Source organism: Aegilops tauschii, chromosome 3, assembly GCF_002575655.3.
Source record: "Aegilops tauschii subsp. strangulata cultivar AL8/78 chromosome 3, Aet v6.0, whole genome shotgun sequence".
Classification (NCBI taxonomy): Eukaryota; Viridiplantae; Streptophyta; class Magnoliopsida; order Poales; family Poaceae; genus Aegilops; species Aegilops tauschii.
The window spans coordinates 464,837,976-464,857,276 of NC_053037.3; the positions used below are offsets into that span (position 1 = coordinate 464,837,976).

General features: G+C 51.6%; 2 protein-coding genes across 2 annotated transcripts; both read left to right on the top strand.

The window, feature by feature from the left end:
• The first annotated feature begins 1,079 nt into the window (after positions 1 to 1,079).
• On the top strand, positions 1,080 to 2,293 carry LOC109780541 (uncharacterized protein At5g39865). The gene has a single exon (XM_020339128.4). It carries the CDS (start codon positions 1,231 to 1,233, stop codon positions 1,984 to 1,986), a length of 756 nt encoding a protein of 251 aa, XP_020194717.1. The 5' UTR covers positions 1,080 to 1,230; the 3' UTR covers positions 1,987 to 2,293.
• Positions 2,294 to 13,659: 11,366 nt separating this feature from the next.
• On the top strand, positions 13,660 to 16,798 carry LOC141021017 (uncharacterized). Its single transcript, XM_073495950.1, has 3 exons — positions 13,660 to 15,082; positions 15,259 to 15,343; positions 15,496 to 16,798. The coding sequence occupies exons 1-3, from the start codon at positions 14,957 to 14,959 to the stop codon at positions 16,113 to 16,115; spliced, it is 831 nt and encodes a 276-aa protein (XP_073352051.1). The 5' UTR covers positions 13,660 to 14,956; the 3' UTR covers positions 16,116 to 16,798.
• The last annotated feature ends 2,503 nt before the right edge of the window (positions 16,799 to 19,301 follow it).

Here is a 19,301-nt window from a genome sequence, read left to right on the forward strand (position 1 = left end):
TGGATAGTGGCTTTTGCTCGCAAGGCCATTGCTGCTTGTTATAAAACTGAGCATTGACGTCCGCTTCCAGCCCCTGGAGGACCCGGGCCATCCTGGCCTTGGGCTTCAGGGCGCGGTCGGGATCTCTCTCACGATGGGATGCAGGAGGTTGACCTTGTCCACCCTGTAGAAGGGGAAGTTGATGAGGGGAAGAGAAGACATGGGAGAAGGCGGACGTGGCGGCGCAGGGACGCATGAACGAGCAGGGATGGGGGCCATGGGGCGGCGGCCGCAGTAACCCTAGCGGCGAAGGCGGACCTGAGCGACCCTCCCAACCCATGCCCCGCCCGGGCGACAGAGAGAGGATCCGCGGGAGCAGCACCCGGGCACGAGGTCCTTCTCGGCTGGCAGCTGGTACAGCTCGAGGTTGCGTGGGAGACATGAAAGAGGTTGCGTGCATGGAGGAGAAACAGAGAAGGGATGGCTTCGTAGGGAAGGAAAGAAAAAGGTTTTACCAGAGCAGGTGTTATCTCGGGACGTCAGATGCCCTTTCTCTCGCTTCTTTTATCTGGTGGAGGTTTTACCTGGACACAGTAAACAACACGTAGACGTCGCGAGGAGGTGCAGTTGTGGCGACTCTTATTGTGTTTAATCACACCAATAATCTGCCCGGTTAAACTACTGATGCGCCTCAAAACTTTTCAGGGAGAAGCATCTAGCTTTGGGTTCTTATGGCATTTCACCCTAACCGCAACTCACCAAGTGGTTCTTCAACATCACTCACTTCAGACCTCTGTTTAGTTTCATCCAAGCTTCATCTGGGGCATTGATAGATCACCCCGGGCTCGAGTCTGTAATCAACAACAGTTGCCCTATTAAGACCCACAAAGAGCAAATCAAAGAAATATTTCAGAAAGAAACAAAGATAATAATAGCGTGGTGATTGACTAGAGTTATAGTCCAGGAGTATCTTAGCTAAGCATCAATAAAAATTCATGCACGAGCGTTGGCCATAAAAAACCTCACAACTTCCAAGGGCTAAACTGAAAAAACAAACACCCCTCCTTCAAATTCCAAACCTCGCAACCGAAAAGTGTGAACCCAAAACGAAACGAAACGAAGCTACTCCAGCTAGGCCACACGCTTCCCTTCCCCCCCGCCCCGCTCCCAAACTGAAAACCAAACAAGTCTCCATCTCGGCATCTCGTCTCTCTCTTCCCCATCTCCGGCCTCCCCCATCCGCCTCCTCCCATGTGGCTGCCCTGGGTCAAGACGCGCTCCTCCTCCCCCACCTCCGCCTCCCCCGCCTCCACCTGCTCCTCCACGGCGCTCGCCGCCGCCTCGCCGCGGCTCTCCTTCAACTCGCCCTCCCTCAAGGATCTCCAGGCCCTCCTCCGCTCCGACCACGCCGCGCCCTCCCCTTCTCCCCCGCCGCCGCACACGGCCCCGTGCTCCCCCTCCGCCGCCCGCGTCTTCCACCGCGTCCGCGTGGCCGCCTCCGCCCTCCGCGCGCTCCGCACCCTCCAGGCGCCGCCCGTCGCCGCCGAGGCCGACCGCCGCGTCGTGCTCTACTACACCTCCCTCCACGTCGTCCGGGGCACCTACGAGGACTGCCGCGCCGCGCGCGCCATCCTGCGGGGGCTCCGCGCCTCCGTCGACGAGCGCGACCTCGCCATGGACGCGCGCTACCTCGAGGAGCTCACGGCGCTGCTCCCGCGCGCCCGCCGGATCACGCTCCCCCAGGTCTTCGTCGGCGGCCGCCACCTCGGCGGCGCCGAGGAGCTCCGCCGCCTGCACGAGTCGGGCGAGCTGCGGTGCGTCGTGGCCGGCGCCGCGCCGCTCGCCGCCTGCGCGCGGTGCGGCGGCGAGCGCTACGTGCTGTGCGGCAGCTGCGACGGGAGCCACAAGCGGTACAGCCTCAAGGGCGGCGGCGGGTTCCGCACCTGCGCCGGCTGCAACGAGAACGGCCTCGTCCGGTGCCCGGACTGCTCCCCGCCGGCCGTCTGATCCAGATTCAAAAAGGTTCCAATCCACTGATGACCTGTACTCAGTAGTACTAGATTTTAATTTCCTAGTTGTACCAAAGTCGAGATAAGAAATGGGCTCTGCGTGTAGTCTTTACTACTACTGCTACATGATTTAGTGTAACTGGCGTCTGATACAGTACCGTGTGATGAATTGGGAGTTGCAAGTTTTCAGCATTTCCAAACCAAACACCTCCAGTAAATGTTGTGTTGCGTACTTACTTTCTCTTCGCTAAGCTATGCTGAGGAGATTAAGTCTGAATCTAAGTTTGTTCGATGACCCTAGTAAATGCTTGTTAAATGTCAGTACTGCTTACTACTACGTACTAGTAGAGGTTAAATGTTACTGCTTACTGTTACTGGTAGAAGTTAAGAAAGATTTATCCTGTGAACTGTACTGCAAGGCATGGGCACTTTGCACTGGTTTTTTTTTTTCATCTTCAAAATGTTCACAGTTGATGATGCAGCTGAATGGTTGGTGTATGTGGTTTGCTTGTTTGTTTGCGGAGGGGCACTGGTCAAGTTTCTAAAAAGCTGCCACATGCCATGCCTGAATTCACGACGCTGGGCCGCAGCAGCATTTCAGGCCAGCGGCAGCTACTTGTGGAGCTCGCCCGCCCCTTGCCGAGATCTTACGGCTGCTACGCCGGAAAAGCGGTCTCGCTGGAAAAGCTAGCGTCTCGCTCAGGACACAGGAGAGGCTTTTCTTGGATGCCCCTTTTCTTTCAGGAGGAAAAAATGGAATGGGAGCTCGTGCGGCGTTTTTGAACGCCATCTGCTGATTGGCATGGTAAAGTAAAGTGGCCGTTGGACAGGACTAATAAGATCTGATTGGCCTAGTGGTACTTAACTTCAGAGATCATTCATTCATTCATCAATCGGTGAGTGAGAAATTATTTGAAGGCCGGGGTTTCCTTGCCACATGAAGAGCCATGATTAGTGGCGCCACTTTGTGCATGAGTACGTACAAGCCGGGGATCACGACCGGTGACGCATGATTCTTGTGCAGTCGCGCTCCTCGCCCTGTCGACCGTGAGCTGTCGAAGTTCAGAGCAGATTATGCAGATGCACGAGTGATCGTGTGGACGCCGATGAGGAGGCGGAAGGCGGCGAATCGGTCAATCATGTGATGTGACTGCGATGCCTCGTCGCCACTTGGAAGCTGGAGCTGTGCGTGCGCCGGGAGGAGGAGGACGCCGCACCGGCCGGCGTCGTCGGCTTGCGCATGGACGCGTACGCTTGGAGCTGGAGACGTGACGGTGAGGAGGGAGGGCGCACGACCCACGTGGTGGGACGCGGCGATCTCGGCTCCTCCGCAGCCCGGCCGTGGAGGGGCCGGGGCCTCGTGACGGCCTCGTTGCGGCGCCGGGCTCCATCATTGAGCCGAGTGGTCACGTCAGAGCACACACCAGCGGGTGTCGCCCCACCCGTCCCGTCGTGCTGCCCGCCTCGCCTTTTCACCCCCGGTCTCCCGCTGCCTGCCCATCGGGTGCAGGGTGAAATTCCGGACGCGCCGTTGTTGCGATCGATCTGCTCTGCTCTGCTACGCGGCCGCGGTGGGCGTGCGAGAGGCCGTCAGTGAGGTGCGCCTTGGATTGGAAGGATTTCGCGGCAGTGGTGGAGCACGGAGGAGGAGCAGAGACTGCTCGTGTCCTGCGTGCCCTGCCGCGGCGGTAGTGGTGGGCCTGGTGGTGGCCTGGCCTGGCCTGGTCGAGCAAGGGATTTACCGGAACCGGCGGCCCTGGGAGTTAAACTACGGTCGATACCAACTAAAAAAAAAAAAAAAACTACGGTCGATACCTCCCGCAGCCGCAGGCCGCGGGTTATTTTCTTCTGGTGAATTATTCGTGGACGGTGAAACGGTGGCTCCGTCCTGCCTCGTGGAACCTGGGTGAAGCTTCAAGATAGATAGGTTCTGTCCTTGAAGGCGATTCTATCCTCGACATGAAATGGCCCGCGGACATTATTGTGCTTTTCATCTCCGTGCCACGTTTGTACGTTTAGCCACGCATGAATGAAAGCTTTGCCGTGTACTAGGCCTGTGGCACCAGAAACGCATCAACTTCAATTCAAGTTCGAATTTGGTTGGGGCCTGGGGGGATTACTTTCATGATATGGTCAAGGAGGTGTGGGAGAAGCCGGTTGCCGAGTGTACTCTCTTTTAAGAATTCGTCTGATTTATAAATTAACTTGTCGTCCTACTCGCAAGGTCATCGAGTAGATAATAAATTGATAAATAGGCTGATTAATTAATTAAATGTTCAATTAACTTGCTGATTAGCCTATTAATTCTTTACTCATCAGCCAACCGAGCAACAACAAAATACGTGTGACATGTAAGTTCCTTGGTGGATGGCTTAGGCATACTACGGGTATCCTCAAAAAGGAGAAGTTTCGTCTTTCATTTACTATTGATGAATTAGAACATTTGGCAGAGGTCAGACCACTATCTGAGCATGAAGTCGAGACCAAGAGTCAATCAAATGCACAAATAGCTCACATGCTGCGTGAAGATGAGCTCAAATGATACCAATATTCTAACTCTCAATTTATCCTAAAAGGTGATTCAAATACTAGTTATTTCCATGGTGCTGCTGATGGTAGACACCGGAAGATACTTATTCATTCACTACAACAGGAGGAGGGCACGATTGAGGGGCATTAGCAACTTACATCTTACATCACTAATTATTATAAAATTTTGTTCGGAGCCCTAGAAGAAGGAAACTTCTCGATGGATGATTCCTGAACAGATGACATCCCCAGGTCTGATGAGGAAAATAACCTTCTAACAGCTCCAATTCCGAGAAGGAAATCAGAACTTGTGGGAAGTCATCAAACCAGATCTCCTAGATTTGTTTGGCTACCTGCGTGCTAGCGACATGTATCCCGGTCTTCAGATCCTGTCCCGATAAATTTGGGATTGTTCGGACATAGGCCAGGGCGAAATCCCTGCTCGGTTTGTTGATGCTGGCAAAGGCGATACGTGAGGGTGCCGTCCCCTTCTTGGAGGTGTTGCCACGACCTTTCTCTATGCTCCTCTTCGAGTACCAGGGAAAAACCTCAGGTCCAGTTCTTCAAATCAGATGGCGGTGACCTGGTTCTTCGGATAGGACGGCGGCGATGTCAGCGTCGTTCCCCTTCATGGAGGCGTTGTCACGACCTTTCTCCGTGCCCCTATTCGAGCAGCGGGGAAAACACCCGACCCGGTTCTTCGGATAAGATGGCGGCGAGGTTCTTCGGATAGGATGATGGCGATGTCATCGTCGTTCCCCTTCATGAAGGCGTTGTCACGGACTTTCTCCGTGCCCCTCTTCGAGCACCGGGGAAAATCCCAGGTTCGATTCTTTGGATCGGATGACAGTGATGTCAGCATCGCTCCCTTTCATGAAGGTTTCGTCTTGCTTGTGGCATGTCCGGTGATGGATTTTCGAGACTTGGGACATCATTTCGGTTCAGGTTGCTTCTCTTGGTCATGGTAATTTAGCTATGTGTTGTAGCTTATGTTTGAACCGAGTATGTCATGTATCTCTACTCCGGACACCATGTTTACGTCATCTTTGGTTGTGCCGTGTGATGTGCCCCCTTTGTTCACGTGCTAACTTCTTCTACCAACAAAAAGATATGCAAGCTTTGCATATTCACGAAGCATGGACCATGCCAGAAATAACAATTGAATCAGAGACGGTGGTTCAAACATGCCAAAGCATTGAGATCAAGTTTTTATCATGTAAACCAATACGTACTTGTGTTGCCATTTTATAAAATAAACAGCAATGCGGGCCAAAAGGGCGGGGATGCCTCAAACCATACTTCAAGTTTTAACGCACACATAGCTAAGCCGTAACTTGCAACGACGTCGCAGTCTGCAGCTGCTCAAGCGAAGGTGCTCAACTGACGAGGGACGAACGGACGAGGAGACGAGGCGTCTGCCTGCCTAGTAGCAACGCCAATCCGATCCTAGTGGCAGTGTGGAGACAGGCACTCGCAGACCGGCCAGAAGTAGCCCCCGTTGCACTGGCCGTCGTTCTTGCCGAGGGCATGGCAGGCAGCTCTGCACCCGCCGGGCTTCACGCAGATGCCGTACCCCATGTCCGTGCTCCAGCACTCGCCGCCCCCCTGAGCCCTCGCCACCCCGCCTGCAAGCAATCACACAGCCATAACACTAACAGTTGAAAGAAACATGCGTGCGCCACGGGAAGCACATCGCCTGTCGACGGTGACCGAGGGAGGCGGCGCTCACTTGAAACGGCGAGGAGCAGCACGAGAAGCGCGCAGCGCAGGGCATTCCTCCTCCAAGCCTCCATGGCAGGAACAGGAGAATGTACACAACAGCTGTCCTGTTTGGGCCTCCTTAGTTGGTGAGGCTCCTCCTTATTTTGGTCAATTGGCATTCACAGGAGGAGCTACGGTCTGCATATATATCCAGGTCCTAAGGCCCGGAGAGAGAATAGGAGGCTCAAAGAACTCGAGGTCAAGCGGGTAAGCCGGGCCATTTCAAGTATAGTCAACACAAACATGTTCCTTCCCTAGATTTGGTGCAAACATGTCCCTGAATAGGAGGCCATATTTGTGCCTTCACTCCCAAGCTAGCTATTTTAAGAACTTCCTAATTACTTCATATGAATTACTACTACAAAGAAGCGATTAGCATTTGATGATTAGATTGCATGCTCTGTTCTGATCATAATGAAAACCACAAGCTTTGCTTTACATAATTTGCACTGAAATTAGTGCCTGAAAGAGCATCAAAGTACATATCGACATAGTACATACACTCACATTTTAGCTAAATGCAAGTCGCCTGAAAATTGATTTTGGGTCATTCGACTTTTTGCCGTAGATTTCTGCTTTGACATTTGTGCTTTGTTTTTTTCCTGGTTTGTTCTTTGAGTTGTTTTGGGTTGATGTTTTTGACTGACCACACATTTGGGTCAGTTGATTTGCTAATGGGCTGAAGGCCATTTTCTGTGCAGCCCAGCCCCCCACTCTCTCCCTCCCTTTGTTCTTTTTTTTATGCCTATTTTCTTTTATTTTTGTGTTCCTTTATTAGTTTTATTATTTGGGTACTTTGGGATGTTGGGTCAGTACAAATGCATACACACAAACACTATGCAATATGTGGGAAAATTACACTATTATATGATTATTGTTTGCATACTAAAAAAGGTGCGAATTTAGTGCAAAGTTGTGTGTACAAGTTTCTTTTTTTATTATCTTTCTTCTTAAAAGGTAATACCGATGCCATTAATCCATTCTTCGCAAGAAAACCCCATTATTCTATTTTTTTGTTATTATTTCAATTTCTTATTCTTAAAGGGTAACACCAAACCCACTAATTCATTCTTTCTTAGAACAAAACAATTTTTTGATTCTTTTTTATTTCTTCTTAAAGGGTAATACCAATGCCACGAATTCATTCTTCCATAGCAAACCTCATTATTTTGATTTTGTTTTAGATTTTATTTGTTTAAATTTTTATTTCTTCTAAAAGGATAATACCAATGCCACTAATTCGTTCTTCCCTAGAAAACCTCATTACTCCGCTCCCAAAAAAAAAACCTCTTTACATTGATTTTGTTTGTTTTTAGTTTATTTTTTCTTAAAGGGTAACACCAATGCCACTAATTCATTCTTTCCTAGAAAAGCTCACTATTTTGATTTTTAGTTATTGTTTCATTTTCTTTGTTCTTAAAGGGGCATACCAGTGCCACTAATTCATTCGTTATTAAAGAAACTCATTATTCGGATTTTATTTTATTTTTTATTTCATTTGCTTCTTCCTTAATGGTAATACCAGTGCCAATAATTCATTCCTACTTAGGAAAGTTCCCTTTTTGCGAATATTCCACGATTATATACTTATCCTTGCATATTATAAAAAAATGCAATTTGTGTGTTAATTGTCTGCAATTTTGTCATTATTTATTTTATTATGTTTTATTTTGCTTTCTTCTTCAAGGGTAATACCAATGCCACAATTCATTCTTCCTTGGGAAATTTTATTATTTTGATTTTTTTAGTTTTCATTTTATTTTCTTTCTTCTTTAGGGTAATACCAATGGCCCCAATTCAACTATATAGTATATGCTTATTGTTGCATATTAAAACAAAGAGCAATTTTTATGTAAGTTGTGTGCAATTTTTGTCATTATTCGTTTTATTTTTTATTTCAATTTATTTATTCCTTAAGGGTACTACCAATAATACTAATTCCACTATTATATGTTTATTCTCGTATATTATAACAAGGTCTAACTTTTGTATAAATGCTGTCATTATTTCTTTTGAGTTTATTTCATTTTTTATTCTTAGGGTAATATAAATGCCACTAATGCATTCCTTCTTAGAAAGCTTCTTTTTTGCAAAAAGTTCCAGTATTACATGTGTATTCCTGCATATTTTAAAACAACACATATTCTGTATAAATTGAGTGCAAATTTTGTCATTGTTTGTTCAAGTTATTAGTTTTCATTTTTAATATTCTTCTTAAAGGGTAATATCAATACCACTAATTCATTTTTCCTTATAAATCTTTTTTTATTTTAGTGGCATTAGTTCTTTCGTTGGATGTGTACATTGTGTGCAATGTTTTATCTTTACTTTAAGGGTAATACCACTGCCATTAATTCATCCCTTATTACATACTCCCTCCGTCCCAAAATTCTTGTCTTAGATTCATCTAGATACGGATGTATCTAATACTGAAACGTGACTTGATACATCCGTATTTAGACAAATCTAAGACAAGAATTTTGGGACGGAGGGAGTAGTTTTTTGCGAAAACTTCACTGTTATATGCTTATTCTTGCCTATTGTAACCTGCAATTTATGTGTAAATATATTTGTATTGTGTTTTATTATTGCCTCAGTCAATACCTATCGAATTAATGGGTTTGTATTGTGCTTAATCTTGTGTTATGGACCTAAAATGAAATCTATATGTTGACTATTCTTGCAACTTTTCAGTTACCTGGAATCTTTTTTAGTTATGGTCGGTTTTCTCGTTTGGCTTGAAGTAGCCAACCTACCAAATATTGTATCCAGTGTGTGATTCAAGTAGACATAAAAATCACTGAGCTCTTGCTGATCTACGCCTGAAACAAGTATCGACCCGATACATTAATGCCAATATCCAGCGCACCATGTGCCACAGCTGGCTGATGAAGTGAGCAACTAGTAGTACATAGAAACTGTGGGAGGGAAGGGCACGAAAGTGACTAGAAGTTTTCAGCAAATCAGAGTGTACATATATATCGACCTACGCACACGTAGGTACGACCATGATCTAACTAGTACCGAAGCTAACACACTAAATCGGCGCATGCAATAATGACATGAGAACAAGAGAAGTAGTTACGGAGAGATGGAGCTACGTGAGCTATTCACATCGGAGCAATGGACCAAGGTGACGTGCTCCAACAGAAATGATCGAGTAGGAATCTGCAAGCAAATCGGCCGATAGAACTTTTTGGTCAGTCGACTGAACCAAAAACAAAATTCAATCAACTTGCATGTAGCTTGTCCCCTATGTTTTTTTATAACTAACCATACAATAATCAAGAGTATTTCATACAATCGTTTGCAAGAGCAGTCGTGACACACCATGGGAAATTACTCACCAACAGAACATAAGATTTGGGACAAAAACAAAATTAGCTATACCATGGACTACACTATTTGTATCCACTTTAGTATATGTAAATCACCTGGAAGTTGATTTTGGGCCAGTCGGTATTTTTGTTCGTTGATTCCTGCTTTGAGATTTGTGCTACTCCCTCCATCTACTTATAAAAGGCTACTTCACATTTTCTATCTAATTTTGGCCATTAATTTTACCAGGAAAATGTGAGTTATATGCCATAAAAAGTATGCCACTCGATGCACATTTGAAAGAACTCTTCGATAATATATTTTTGATGACATACAAACCCATATTTTCTTGACCAAAATTGCAATTCAAAGTTTGACACAAAAATGAAGTGGCCATGTATATAAAAATGCAGGGAGTGCCTTTTTTCCTCGGCTGTTCTATGAGTAGTTTTGGTCTGGTTTTGTTGATTGACCAGAAGTTTGGTTCAGTCAATTCCTTAACAGGCTGAAGCCCATACTTGTGCGACCCAACCCTTTTGTCCCTCCTTTTTTTCCACTTCTGTTTATATGTCTTTTTGATTTTCTTTATTATTTGATTTCCTTTTTTTATCTTTTGTGCATATTTTTTGGATGTTGGGTGAGTGTAAATGTATAAACACAAAAAATATAAAATATATGCGAAAACTACACTATTATAAGATTGTGCTTCAGATACTACAAAGAAGTGCAATTTCAATGCAAAGTTGTATGCAAGGTTTTAAAAATAAATAATTTTTCTTGCTTCTTAAAGGGTAATATCAATGTCACTAATTCATTGTTCCACATAAAACTTCATTATTTTGATTTGATTTTGTTTATTTTTATTCTATTTATTTTTCTTTTTAAGGGTAGTATCAATGTCACTCATTCATTCCTTCTTCGGAAATACTATTTTAAAAAAATGCCACTATTATATGCTTATTCTTGTATATTTTTAAAAAATAACATTTTTAAATGTTGTGTGCAATAAAAATATTATTTTATATTTTCTTTCTTCTTAAAGGGTAAGACCAATGGCACTAATTCATTCTTCCTTAGAAAGCCTCATTACTTTGATTTTTTGATTTTTTGGTTTTCTTTCTTATTAAAGGGTAATATCAAGCCATTAGTTCATTCTTTCTTAGAAAATTTCATATTTTGATTTTGTTTTGTTTTTTTTATTTTCTTACTTTTTAAAGGGTAAAACCAAAGACACTAATTCATTCTTTCTTAGACAACTTTATTATTTTGATTTTTAGTTCCCTTGAAAAGAATGATGTTTTTAAGAAAGAATGAATTAATGGTTTCCCTATTACCCTTTAAGAAGAAATAATATATTTAAAACTGGAACTAAATCACAATAATGAGGTAAACAATGAATTCATGGTATTGTTATTACCCTTTACAAAGAAATAAAATAAAATAATCTAGAAAAAAATTCAAACAATATACAAAAACAATTGTGTTTTAATATACAAGAAAGCATGTAATGGGATTTTTGTAAAATAAAATTTCCTAAGAAAACTGAATGAGTGACATTGGTACTTCTGTCGGGTGGTAGGTGCGACATATGCCAACGGGTGGCTTATCATTGTGGGAGCCAGTAAGACATCGCCGATGCCTGGAAACGGGATAAGGCGAAGACATGCACGCCGGCGAATCTTACCCAGGTTCGGGGCTCCCCGTGGAGATAACATCCCTAGTCCCGCTCTGCGGGGTCTCCGCATGATCACTAGATTAACACAAGTGGCTACAAGTGGCTCCTTGAGCTGTTCGGCTAGAGGAAGAAGAAGGGCAAGGCTAGCTCTCCTCTTCTCTCTATATGGTGTCTAAAACTCTAAGAGATCAACCCTTTGCATGGGTGCCCTGGGGGGTTTATATAGGCCTACCCCCCAGGGGTACAATGGTAATCCGGCTGGATGCGGGTCCAGGCCGCAGTGTCTGTATCCGCCGGCTTCTCCGCCGGCCGCTGGGGCCCGCCGACTGGTGGGTCCCGCCGGCTGCCGGCCTCTTGGCCGACAGGACGGCCCCACCGCCTGGGGGTCTTCCCTGCGGCTGGTTACTGTAGCCTCGCCCCTGATGACGAGGGCTTTGACGAGGTAAGCATGGCTACAGTGCCGCCGTCTGGCGGGCTCTCACTGTAGTCTTACCTCGTCTTGTCTCCTTAATGATGCACATACTTTGAGGGAGTGAGGTAGCCGGCTATTGGGAGCCGGCTACACCCCAGGCCGACTGGGGGGCTTGGCCGCCTTCGAGCGTCTCTCTGGCTGAAGGGGCCCGCCGCTCGCGGGCCGTACTGACAGCCTGTCGTGGGTGGCGTCATGGTCAACATGGCAACAGTGCCGCGCTGGACGGGGGATGGCCGACCCGTACGGCGCAGTGGCCATGCGTGCTCCGGGATTCGGGGGTGGCAGACTTTACTGTAGCCATGCCCCGTCTCGTCATCGTTATGTGGGTGCAGTCCTTGAGGGTGCAATCTTGGCCGCTTGCCGGGAGCCGGCCCTCTTGTGGCCGGCATCGTGGAGTCGGTCTTCTTGTGGCCGGAGTCGGCCTTCTTGTGGCTTTCTTCGGGAGAGTTTTAGGGCCGGGCCGCCTTCCAGTAGTCGGCCTGTGAGATAGCCGGCCAGGGGAAGGCGGCCCTGTGCTTTGGGTGCTTGAAGGCTCGATCGGCCCGATAATTTTTGAAGAGCCAGGAGGAGTCGGTTAGGCTACCCGTGGTCATTTACTCCGACAGTAGTCCCCGAAGCTGGTTGGGCTTCGTTGCTGAAAGGAGGACGAGAAGCTTAAGCAGCTTCCTATCTTGAGGAGCCAGCAGCTAGGAGCCGGCTTTGATCAGGTGCGCCGTCTTGGTGAGGCTTTGAAGTCTGAAGGCGGGAACCAGCTGGCGCACACGCCAGGTTGCGGCTGGGAGAGCTTGCCAACCCACGCGCGCGACGGGACGCCGCCGCAGGCCGGGGCCCGCCACTTCCATGCCTCGACCTAGGTGTGGATCTTCTGTGGCCCAAAACGGGCCATTCGCCTTCCAACGGCAGTTTCCGCACGCCGTTAGGGCGCAATAATCGCAGGACGTGGGGGAATGGGCGCAGTTAATCACACACCCCCCCTACGCCTCGCCTCCTCGGCTTCGCCGCACGAGGCTATAAATAGGGGGAGGAGGAGGAGCGGCAGACGCTCGCACGCTCGCCCTCGCTCCGCCATCTTCTTCTTCTTCCTCTCCATCGCTGTAGCCCCTCGCAGTCGCGCCGTCCCTCCAGTCATTGCACTACCCCGCAGCTTCGCCGCCGCGGGGCCATGCTTTCGCCGTCGCCGCGCCTTTTTCATCGGCTTCTTGCCCTCATGTTGCGCGGCGGAGACTGGGATGGCTCCAACGTCCACGAGGACCACATCGACTTCGTCCGCAAGACGCAGCGGTTGCCCGGCAAGGATCATGTGCGGGTCCGTCTTGCGCCGGAGAGGGAGATCTCGCCGGCGCCGGAGGAGGGCGAGCGGGTAATCTTCCGCTCGCACTGCCTGCGCGGCCTCGGCCTGCCTGCGAGCGGCTTCTTTCGTTCCTTCCTCGAGTTCTACCAGCTCCAGCCGCACCACCTCACTCCAAACACGGTGGTGCTGCTGTCTGCCTTCGTCACTTTGTGCGAGGGCTTCCTCGGCGTCCTTCCCACCCTCGAGCTATGGGGGAAATTCTTCCAGTCCAAGCTCAGTACCGCCATGAGGGGCGTGCAATCCTACTTCTATGTGAAGAACGTCGCTCCGCAAGGCGACTTCGTCAACTTGCCGGCTTATGTAGCCGGCCCGCCGGCTGGGAGGCGGCCCCAATGGTCCTATCGGGCCAAAACACTGTCACCTGCTGGAGCCGCCGCCGTCGCGCGACTCCGGGTATTGGTCCAGTCGGAGGGTCTGACCGGGCCCGACCTGTTGGCCACCTTCGTGGCGCGCCGGGTGCTCCCGCTCCAAGGCCGCCCTCATATGATTTGTCAAATGAGCGGCCAACTCGATCCGAGTCGGCTGTGTACCAAGGAGATGCCTCATGCAGAGGTAGCTCACATGGTGAACTACCTTGCGAACTGCAAGCTCACCGACGAGTGGCAGTTTGGCAAGGAGTCGTACTCCCGTGCCAATCCCCCGCCTATGGTAACCTTTCTTTTTCTTCTCTTCTTTACTTTTGTCACGAAGTTTCTCTTGGCCGACTCTGACCAGTTAGTTTGTCTTGACAGAGCCCCCTCCTTCGACCGGCAGCCGGGGCAGCGGGGGTGGAGCGCCAATATCCCCCCGACCGGACGACGCACGACTTGGACGACCCCGACTTGGGGGCGGCCGCTCTGGACGACGACACCGTGGGGGGAGGCGGCGAGGCAGGCGGCTCCGGGCTTGGAGCCAGCTTCGACGACTGGCCGGATGATGACGAGGCGGAAGTCGTCCCGCGCCGCCAGCCGGCGTCCGATCATCATGGCGCGGGTTCATCTGCCGCACCGGCTGTCCGAGGCGGCGCGCAGAAGCGCCGGGCCGCACCGAGCCTATTCGGCAGTCGGCCGAAGAAGCCCAAGAGCGCGGCGGCGGCGACCAAGCGAGACGAGGCAGCCGCGAAGGCTGCCCGCTTCCGCAAGGTGGTGAAGCAGCCACAAATGGTTTCGGCGTAAGTGTCAATTCTCTCACGCATTCCTTCTTCTTTTTTGTTGATATTCTTCTAAGTCCTTGTCTTGACTTTAAAAAACAGGGCTCCGCTTTCTCTTGAGCGGACCGCTGCCGCCTCTGTGGTTGTAGCGGCGGGAGGATCTGCAAGCGCCCGCCGCGTGGACCCCCGTGCCGAGCTTCAAGCGGCGACGGAGCGGAATGCGCGGGAGGCGCGGGAGGCGGAGGAGCTGAGGGCGGCCGCTGCCACGGCGGCGCAGGAGACGACAGAGAGGTCGGCGGAGGCACAAGCCGATGCAGCGGCCAAGGCTCGGGCGGAGGCTGCAGCCGCAGAGAGGGCGGCGGAGGCCCTGCGTAACAGGCATCCGCAGCTTGTCGTCCCCCTTCGCGCTGTGGCGCCCGAGATCCCGGTGCCCCCACCGGAGGAAGCCGGTGGCGACTAGCTGGTGGTGGAGAGGGAGGAGGGCGACGTCGTCGTCCTGGAGAGGGAGGCGGCACCGCCATCGTCGACTGGGGCGGACCAAGGCAGCCGGCCTAGCACGCCGCCCGTGCAACCGGCTGGAGGCGAGCCGGCTACGAGGGAAGACCTTGTGGTCCGGTCGCCATCGTGCCAGCGCACAGGGAAGGCGACTTCGGCGCCGGACCCGCAGAAGGCCGCGGGCTCTAGCTCGTCGGCCCAGGATCTGGAGACGGCCAGCGCCAGCTCGCCGGGGTGGATGCCGGGTGGTGGGACGTCCGTGCTGAACGTGGCGGTGCAAGAAGTCCGGAACCGGCTTCAATCCCAAGCCACCGTGCTGAAGCAGTGTACTCAAGAGTTCCTCGCGACGCGGACGGCCATTCGGGTGAGTCTTCCCGCTTTTTTGTTTCTTGTTCTTGATTTCTTCCGTGGGGGCGCGTCAGCGCACCCACTGGGTGTAGTCCCCGAGTTCCGAGTCGGCTGCTGAGCAGGCGGCTTGGAACTTCTTAGTAGACTTCGATTGCTATCTTGTTCTTATTCGCCCCTCTGTCTTATTTGCAGGACTATCACAACCTCCGCGCGGCTACCTTCAACTCCCAGGCCCGGGAGCTGAACCAGAAGACCATTGATCTGACCGAGAACTGGAGTAAGTGCTTCATCTTTTATCTCACGTGGGGGCGCGTCAGCGCACCCACTGGGTGTAGTCCCCGAGATTCGGGCCGACTGCTGAGCAGTCGGGCCGGATCTTTCCTGGCGACTTCTTTCTTATTGCTTTTTTTTTCTTTACCATATCTGCAGAGGCCAATGCCGACCTGAGGGAGCAGTTGGGTGGGGCCCAGACCGCCCTTCGCGCCAAGGAAGCCGAGTGCAACGCCTTGGCTCAGGAGCGTGACCGCTTGGTCAAGAAGCTGGCCGATCAGGAGGAGAGCCATAAGGCGGCCCTGAAGACGGCGCAGGACAGCGAGGCCGCGCTCCAAGCCGGATACGAGACCGAGGCGGCGAGCTGGGCTGAGGCAAGGCAAGCGCTGAGCGACGGCTACGGCCAGATCGAAGATTTGGTTGACGGTAGGCCGCCTTCTTCTTCGTCCCTTTGCTTGCCACCTGCCATTTGGTCCATTTTCCGACTTTGTGTTTTTTTCTTCCTTTCTTACTTGCCAGAGTACTTCCCTGTTACTCCGTTGCCGCCAACCAAGTCATCGAGGCCCGCCGCGACGCGCAAAGGCAGGCTGGGGCTGAGATCGCGCCGGATGTTCGCCGGTCGCTTGAGGAGCAGCTTCTGGCGATCCAAGCCCGCCTCCAGCCGGCTCACCACATGCTCCGCCGTCTTCAGCGCGTTGGGGCGCAAGTGCTGGCCGCCCTCTGGCCCGGCGAGGTGGTTCCCCGTACCCCCAGTCGGACTGCCGACTGGCTGGAGGTAGCAGTTGGGCGCTTCAAGGCCTGGAAGGCTTCTGCAGCTCGGTCAGGCGCCAGGCGGGCGCTGGAGTTCGTCCGAGCTTGGTATCCTGGGCTGGATTTGGCCCAGCTGACCACTTGGCGGCAGGAGGCCAACGAGGAGCTGGAGGCGGTGCGGCCGGCTATCATCCAGCGCGCCTCGGCGATCGCCGACTACACCGACACCAGTGCCTTTGCCCCTGAGGTGAATGATGACGGCGTTGCTCAGCCGGAGGAGTGGTTTGGGCTAAACCCAGCGGATGGTGAAGACTCGGCGGAGGAGATCGACTCCAGTGACGAGGGCGAAGAGGAGGAGGGAGAGGATGGTGAAGACGCCGTGCCAGACGGTGGAGCAACTGGCCAGCCTCAGCTTGATCGTGCCTCCAGCAACGAGGCGCGTGCGAGCGCGCCGCCTGCAGCTGGTGATGATCAAGCCGAGACTCGCCAGCCGGCCACTCCTCCAGCCAGCACTGCCGTCTCCACTGACCTTCCTGGCTCGCCTGTTGCACCTTTGGCCTGATCCGCCACCTTTGCTTTCCTGTTTATTACTCTTTGAATAATATTTGTTAGGTTTGCGCAGTTCCACCCACTGGGGGTGTATTCAAACTATGTTGAACGCCGGCCTTTCGAAGGCCTTTTGTGTAAATATAATCATGCATGTGCTTGGCTTTCGATTGTATTTGCTTCTCATCCTTTTGGTTGTTTCCTTTGCTGCCCTCCCTTGGTCGCCGCCTTCCCAGCCGGACAGCTGCTCTGCAGTCTGTGGCTGGGGAAGGGCTTGGCCGTTTGGGAGGGCAAGTACTCTAGCTTTCTTAGATTGTAGCAAGGTGAATCGGAAGCTGGCCAGCCGGCTGTTCTGACAGCCGGTTGGCGGGGTGGGAGGCCGGCTTGTGTTATATAAGTTCGTTGGTCCTTAGCCGTTTTTCGTGTGGGCATCCTTTCCTGCCTTTGACTCTTGCCAGTCAGACAGTCGATTCTTCGAGCTGCGACTTTCAACAAGAGAGGGCTTGGGTGCCGGCACACTACTTGTCCGACTGCAGGTAGAACTTTAATATAACTCAAGGCGGCAAGTCCCCGGGCCGACTGATCGAACCCGGTGCCGGACAGGAAAACAAATGTAGTAATACATTCATAGGTATGACACTCATCATACGTAGATAAAAGAGGATAGTCCCCGAGTGCTCCTCGGGGGGCCCGTTGTCTTGTACTTAATACAAAAGGTAGCGTGGTACATACTGCATTTAGCTGTAAAATCTTCGGAGGAGATTGGCGTTCCATGGTCGTTCCGACTCCTTGCCGGAATCATCTCTCTTGCGTGCCTTCGGCTTCTGTGCGTCGATCAGGTAGTAGGAATCGTTGCCTAGGGCCTTGCTGATGACGAAGGGGCCTTCCCAAGGGGCCGAGAGCTTGTGCTGGCCGGCTGTTCGCTGGATCAGCCGGAGCACAAGATCGCCTTCTTGGAAGGATCTTGGCTTGACCTTCCGGTTGTGGTAACGGCGCAAACCCTGCTGGTAGATGGCGGACCGGCTGAGTGCTAACAGCCGGCCCTCTTCCAGCAGGTCAACGCCGTCTTCTCGCGCTTCCTTGGCCTCCGCCTCCGTGTACATGGTGACCCGAGGTGAGTCGAACTCAATGTCAGTTGGGATGACAACCTCGGCACCATATACAAGGAAGAAAGGGGTGAAGCCGGTTGACTTGTTCGGGTTAGTACGCAGACTCCAGAGGACGGCCGGCAGCTTGTCGAGCCAGCAGCCGTCCGAATGCTCCAGTGGTACGACCAGTCGGGGCTTGATGCCGGAGAGGATGAGGCCGTTTGCTCGCTCGACTTGGCCGTTTGACTGCGGGTGGGCTACGGACGCTAAGTCCAGTCGGATGCTCTGTGTCGCACAGAAACGTGCCAGTGCTCCTTTGGCAAAATTCGTGCCATTGTCGGTGATGATGCTGTGTGGTACGCCATACCGGGTGGTGATATCTGCGATGAATGTCACGGCAGTCGGCCCGTTCAGCTTCTTGATTGGCTTCGCTTCAATCCACTTGGTGAATTTGTCCATGACGACAAGCAGATGTGTCATGCCGCCGCACGCCGTCTTGAATGGGCCCACCATGTCCAGTCCCCAGACGGCAAAGGGCCAGGTGAGGGGGATGGTCTTGAGTGCAGAAGCCGGCAGGTGTTGCTTGGAGCTGAAGACTTGGCACCCTTTGCAGTATTTGACTAATTCCTTGGCGTCTTCCAAAGCAGTCGGCCAGAAGAACCCATGGCGGAAAGCTTTGGCGACAAGTGATCTTGAGGCCGCGTGGTGGCCGCATTCGCCTTGGTGGATGTCCTTGAGGATTTCTATGCCCTTCTCTGGCTCGACGCAGCGCTGGAAAACTCCAGTGACGCTGCGCCTAACAAGTTCTCTGTTTACTATTGTGTATGCTCCGGCTCGGCGTTGAACTTGTCTTGCCGAGATCTCGACAGTCGGCAGCTCTCTGTTTACCAGGAAGTTGAGGATGGGTTGGGCCCATGATGGAGCTGTGACTTCTTCTATTGCCAATACGGCTACTGCGACCAGGGTGGGTGGGTTGGGCGGTGAAGAGTTGGAGTCGGCCACCGCCTGTTGTGTCGTTGCAGTCCCCGGGCCGACTGCTGCAGTCCCCGGGCCGGGTTCTGAAGTCCTCGAGCCGGGTGCGACTACGACAGTCCCCGAGCTGCCTGTCGAAGTCCCCGAGCCGCCTGCTGGGTTCCCCAAGTCGGATCCGACTGCATCAGGGTCAGGCGATACGAAGATGGAGTCTGATTCTGGAGACGGTTTGAGGAGGCATTGGAGAGAGACGCCGGTTGGGATAGCTTGTCGGGTGGAACCGATTCGTGCCAGGGCATCTGCTTGCTCGTTGTTGGCCCGTGGCACCTGGAGGAACTCGCATCCTTCAAAGTATCCGCTGATTTGCTGAACGAAGAATCGGTAGCTCGCCATGTTTGCGTCCTTGGCGTCCCAGTCGCCAGATAATTGTTGGACTACCAAATCCGAGTCGCCATAGCACAGGATCCGGCGGATGCCGAGCTCTTTGGCTAGCCGGAGCCCATGTATGAGTGCCTCGTACTCAGCCACGTTGTTGGAGGCGGCAAAATGAATTTGTAATGTGTATCTGAGTTTGTCGCCCTTGGGAGAGGTGAGGACGATGCCGGCTCC

Coding starts and splice junctions, on each gene's coding strand:
- LOC109780541 (XM_020339128.4), top strand. CDS start 1,231: ATGTGGCTGCCCTGGGTCAAGACGCGCTCCTCCTCCCCCACCTCCGCC.
- LOC141021017 (XM_073495950.1), top strand. CDS start 14,957: ATGCCGGGTGGTGGGACGTCCGTGCTGAACGTGGCGGTGCAAGAAGTC. Junction 15,083..15,258: donor CGACGCGGACGGCCATTCGG/GTGAGTCTTCCC, acceptor TCTTATTTGCAG/GACTATCACAACCTCCGCGC. Junction 15,344..15,495: donor TGATCTGACCGAGAACTGGA/GTAAGTGCTTCA, acceptor CCATATCTGCAG/AGGCCAATGCCGACCTGAGG.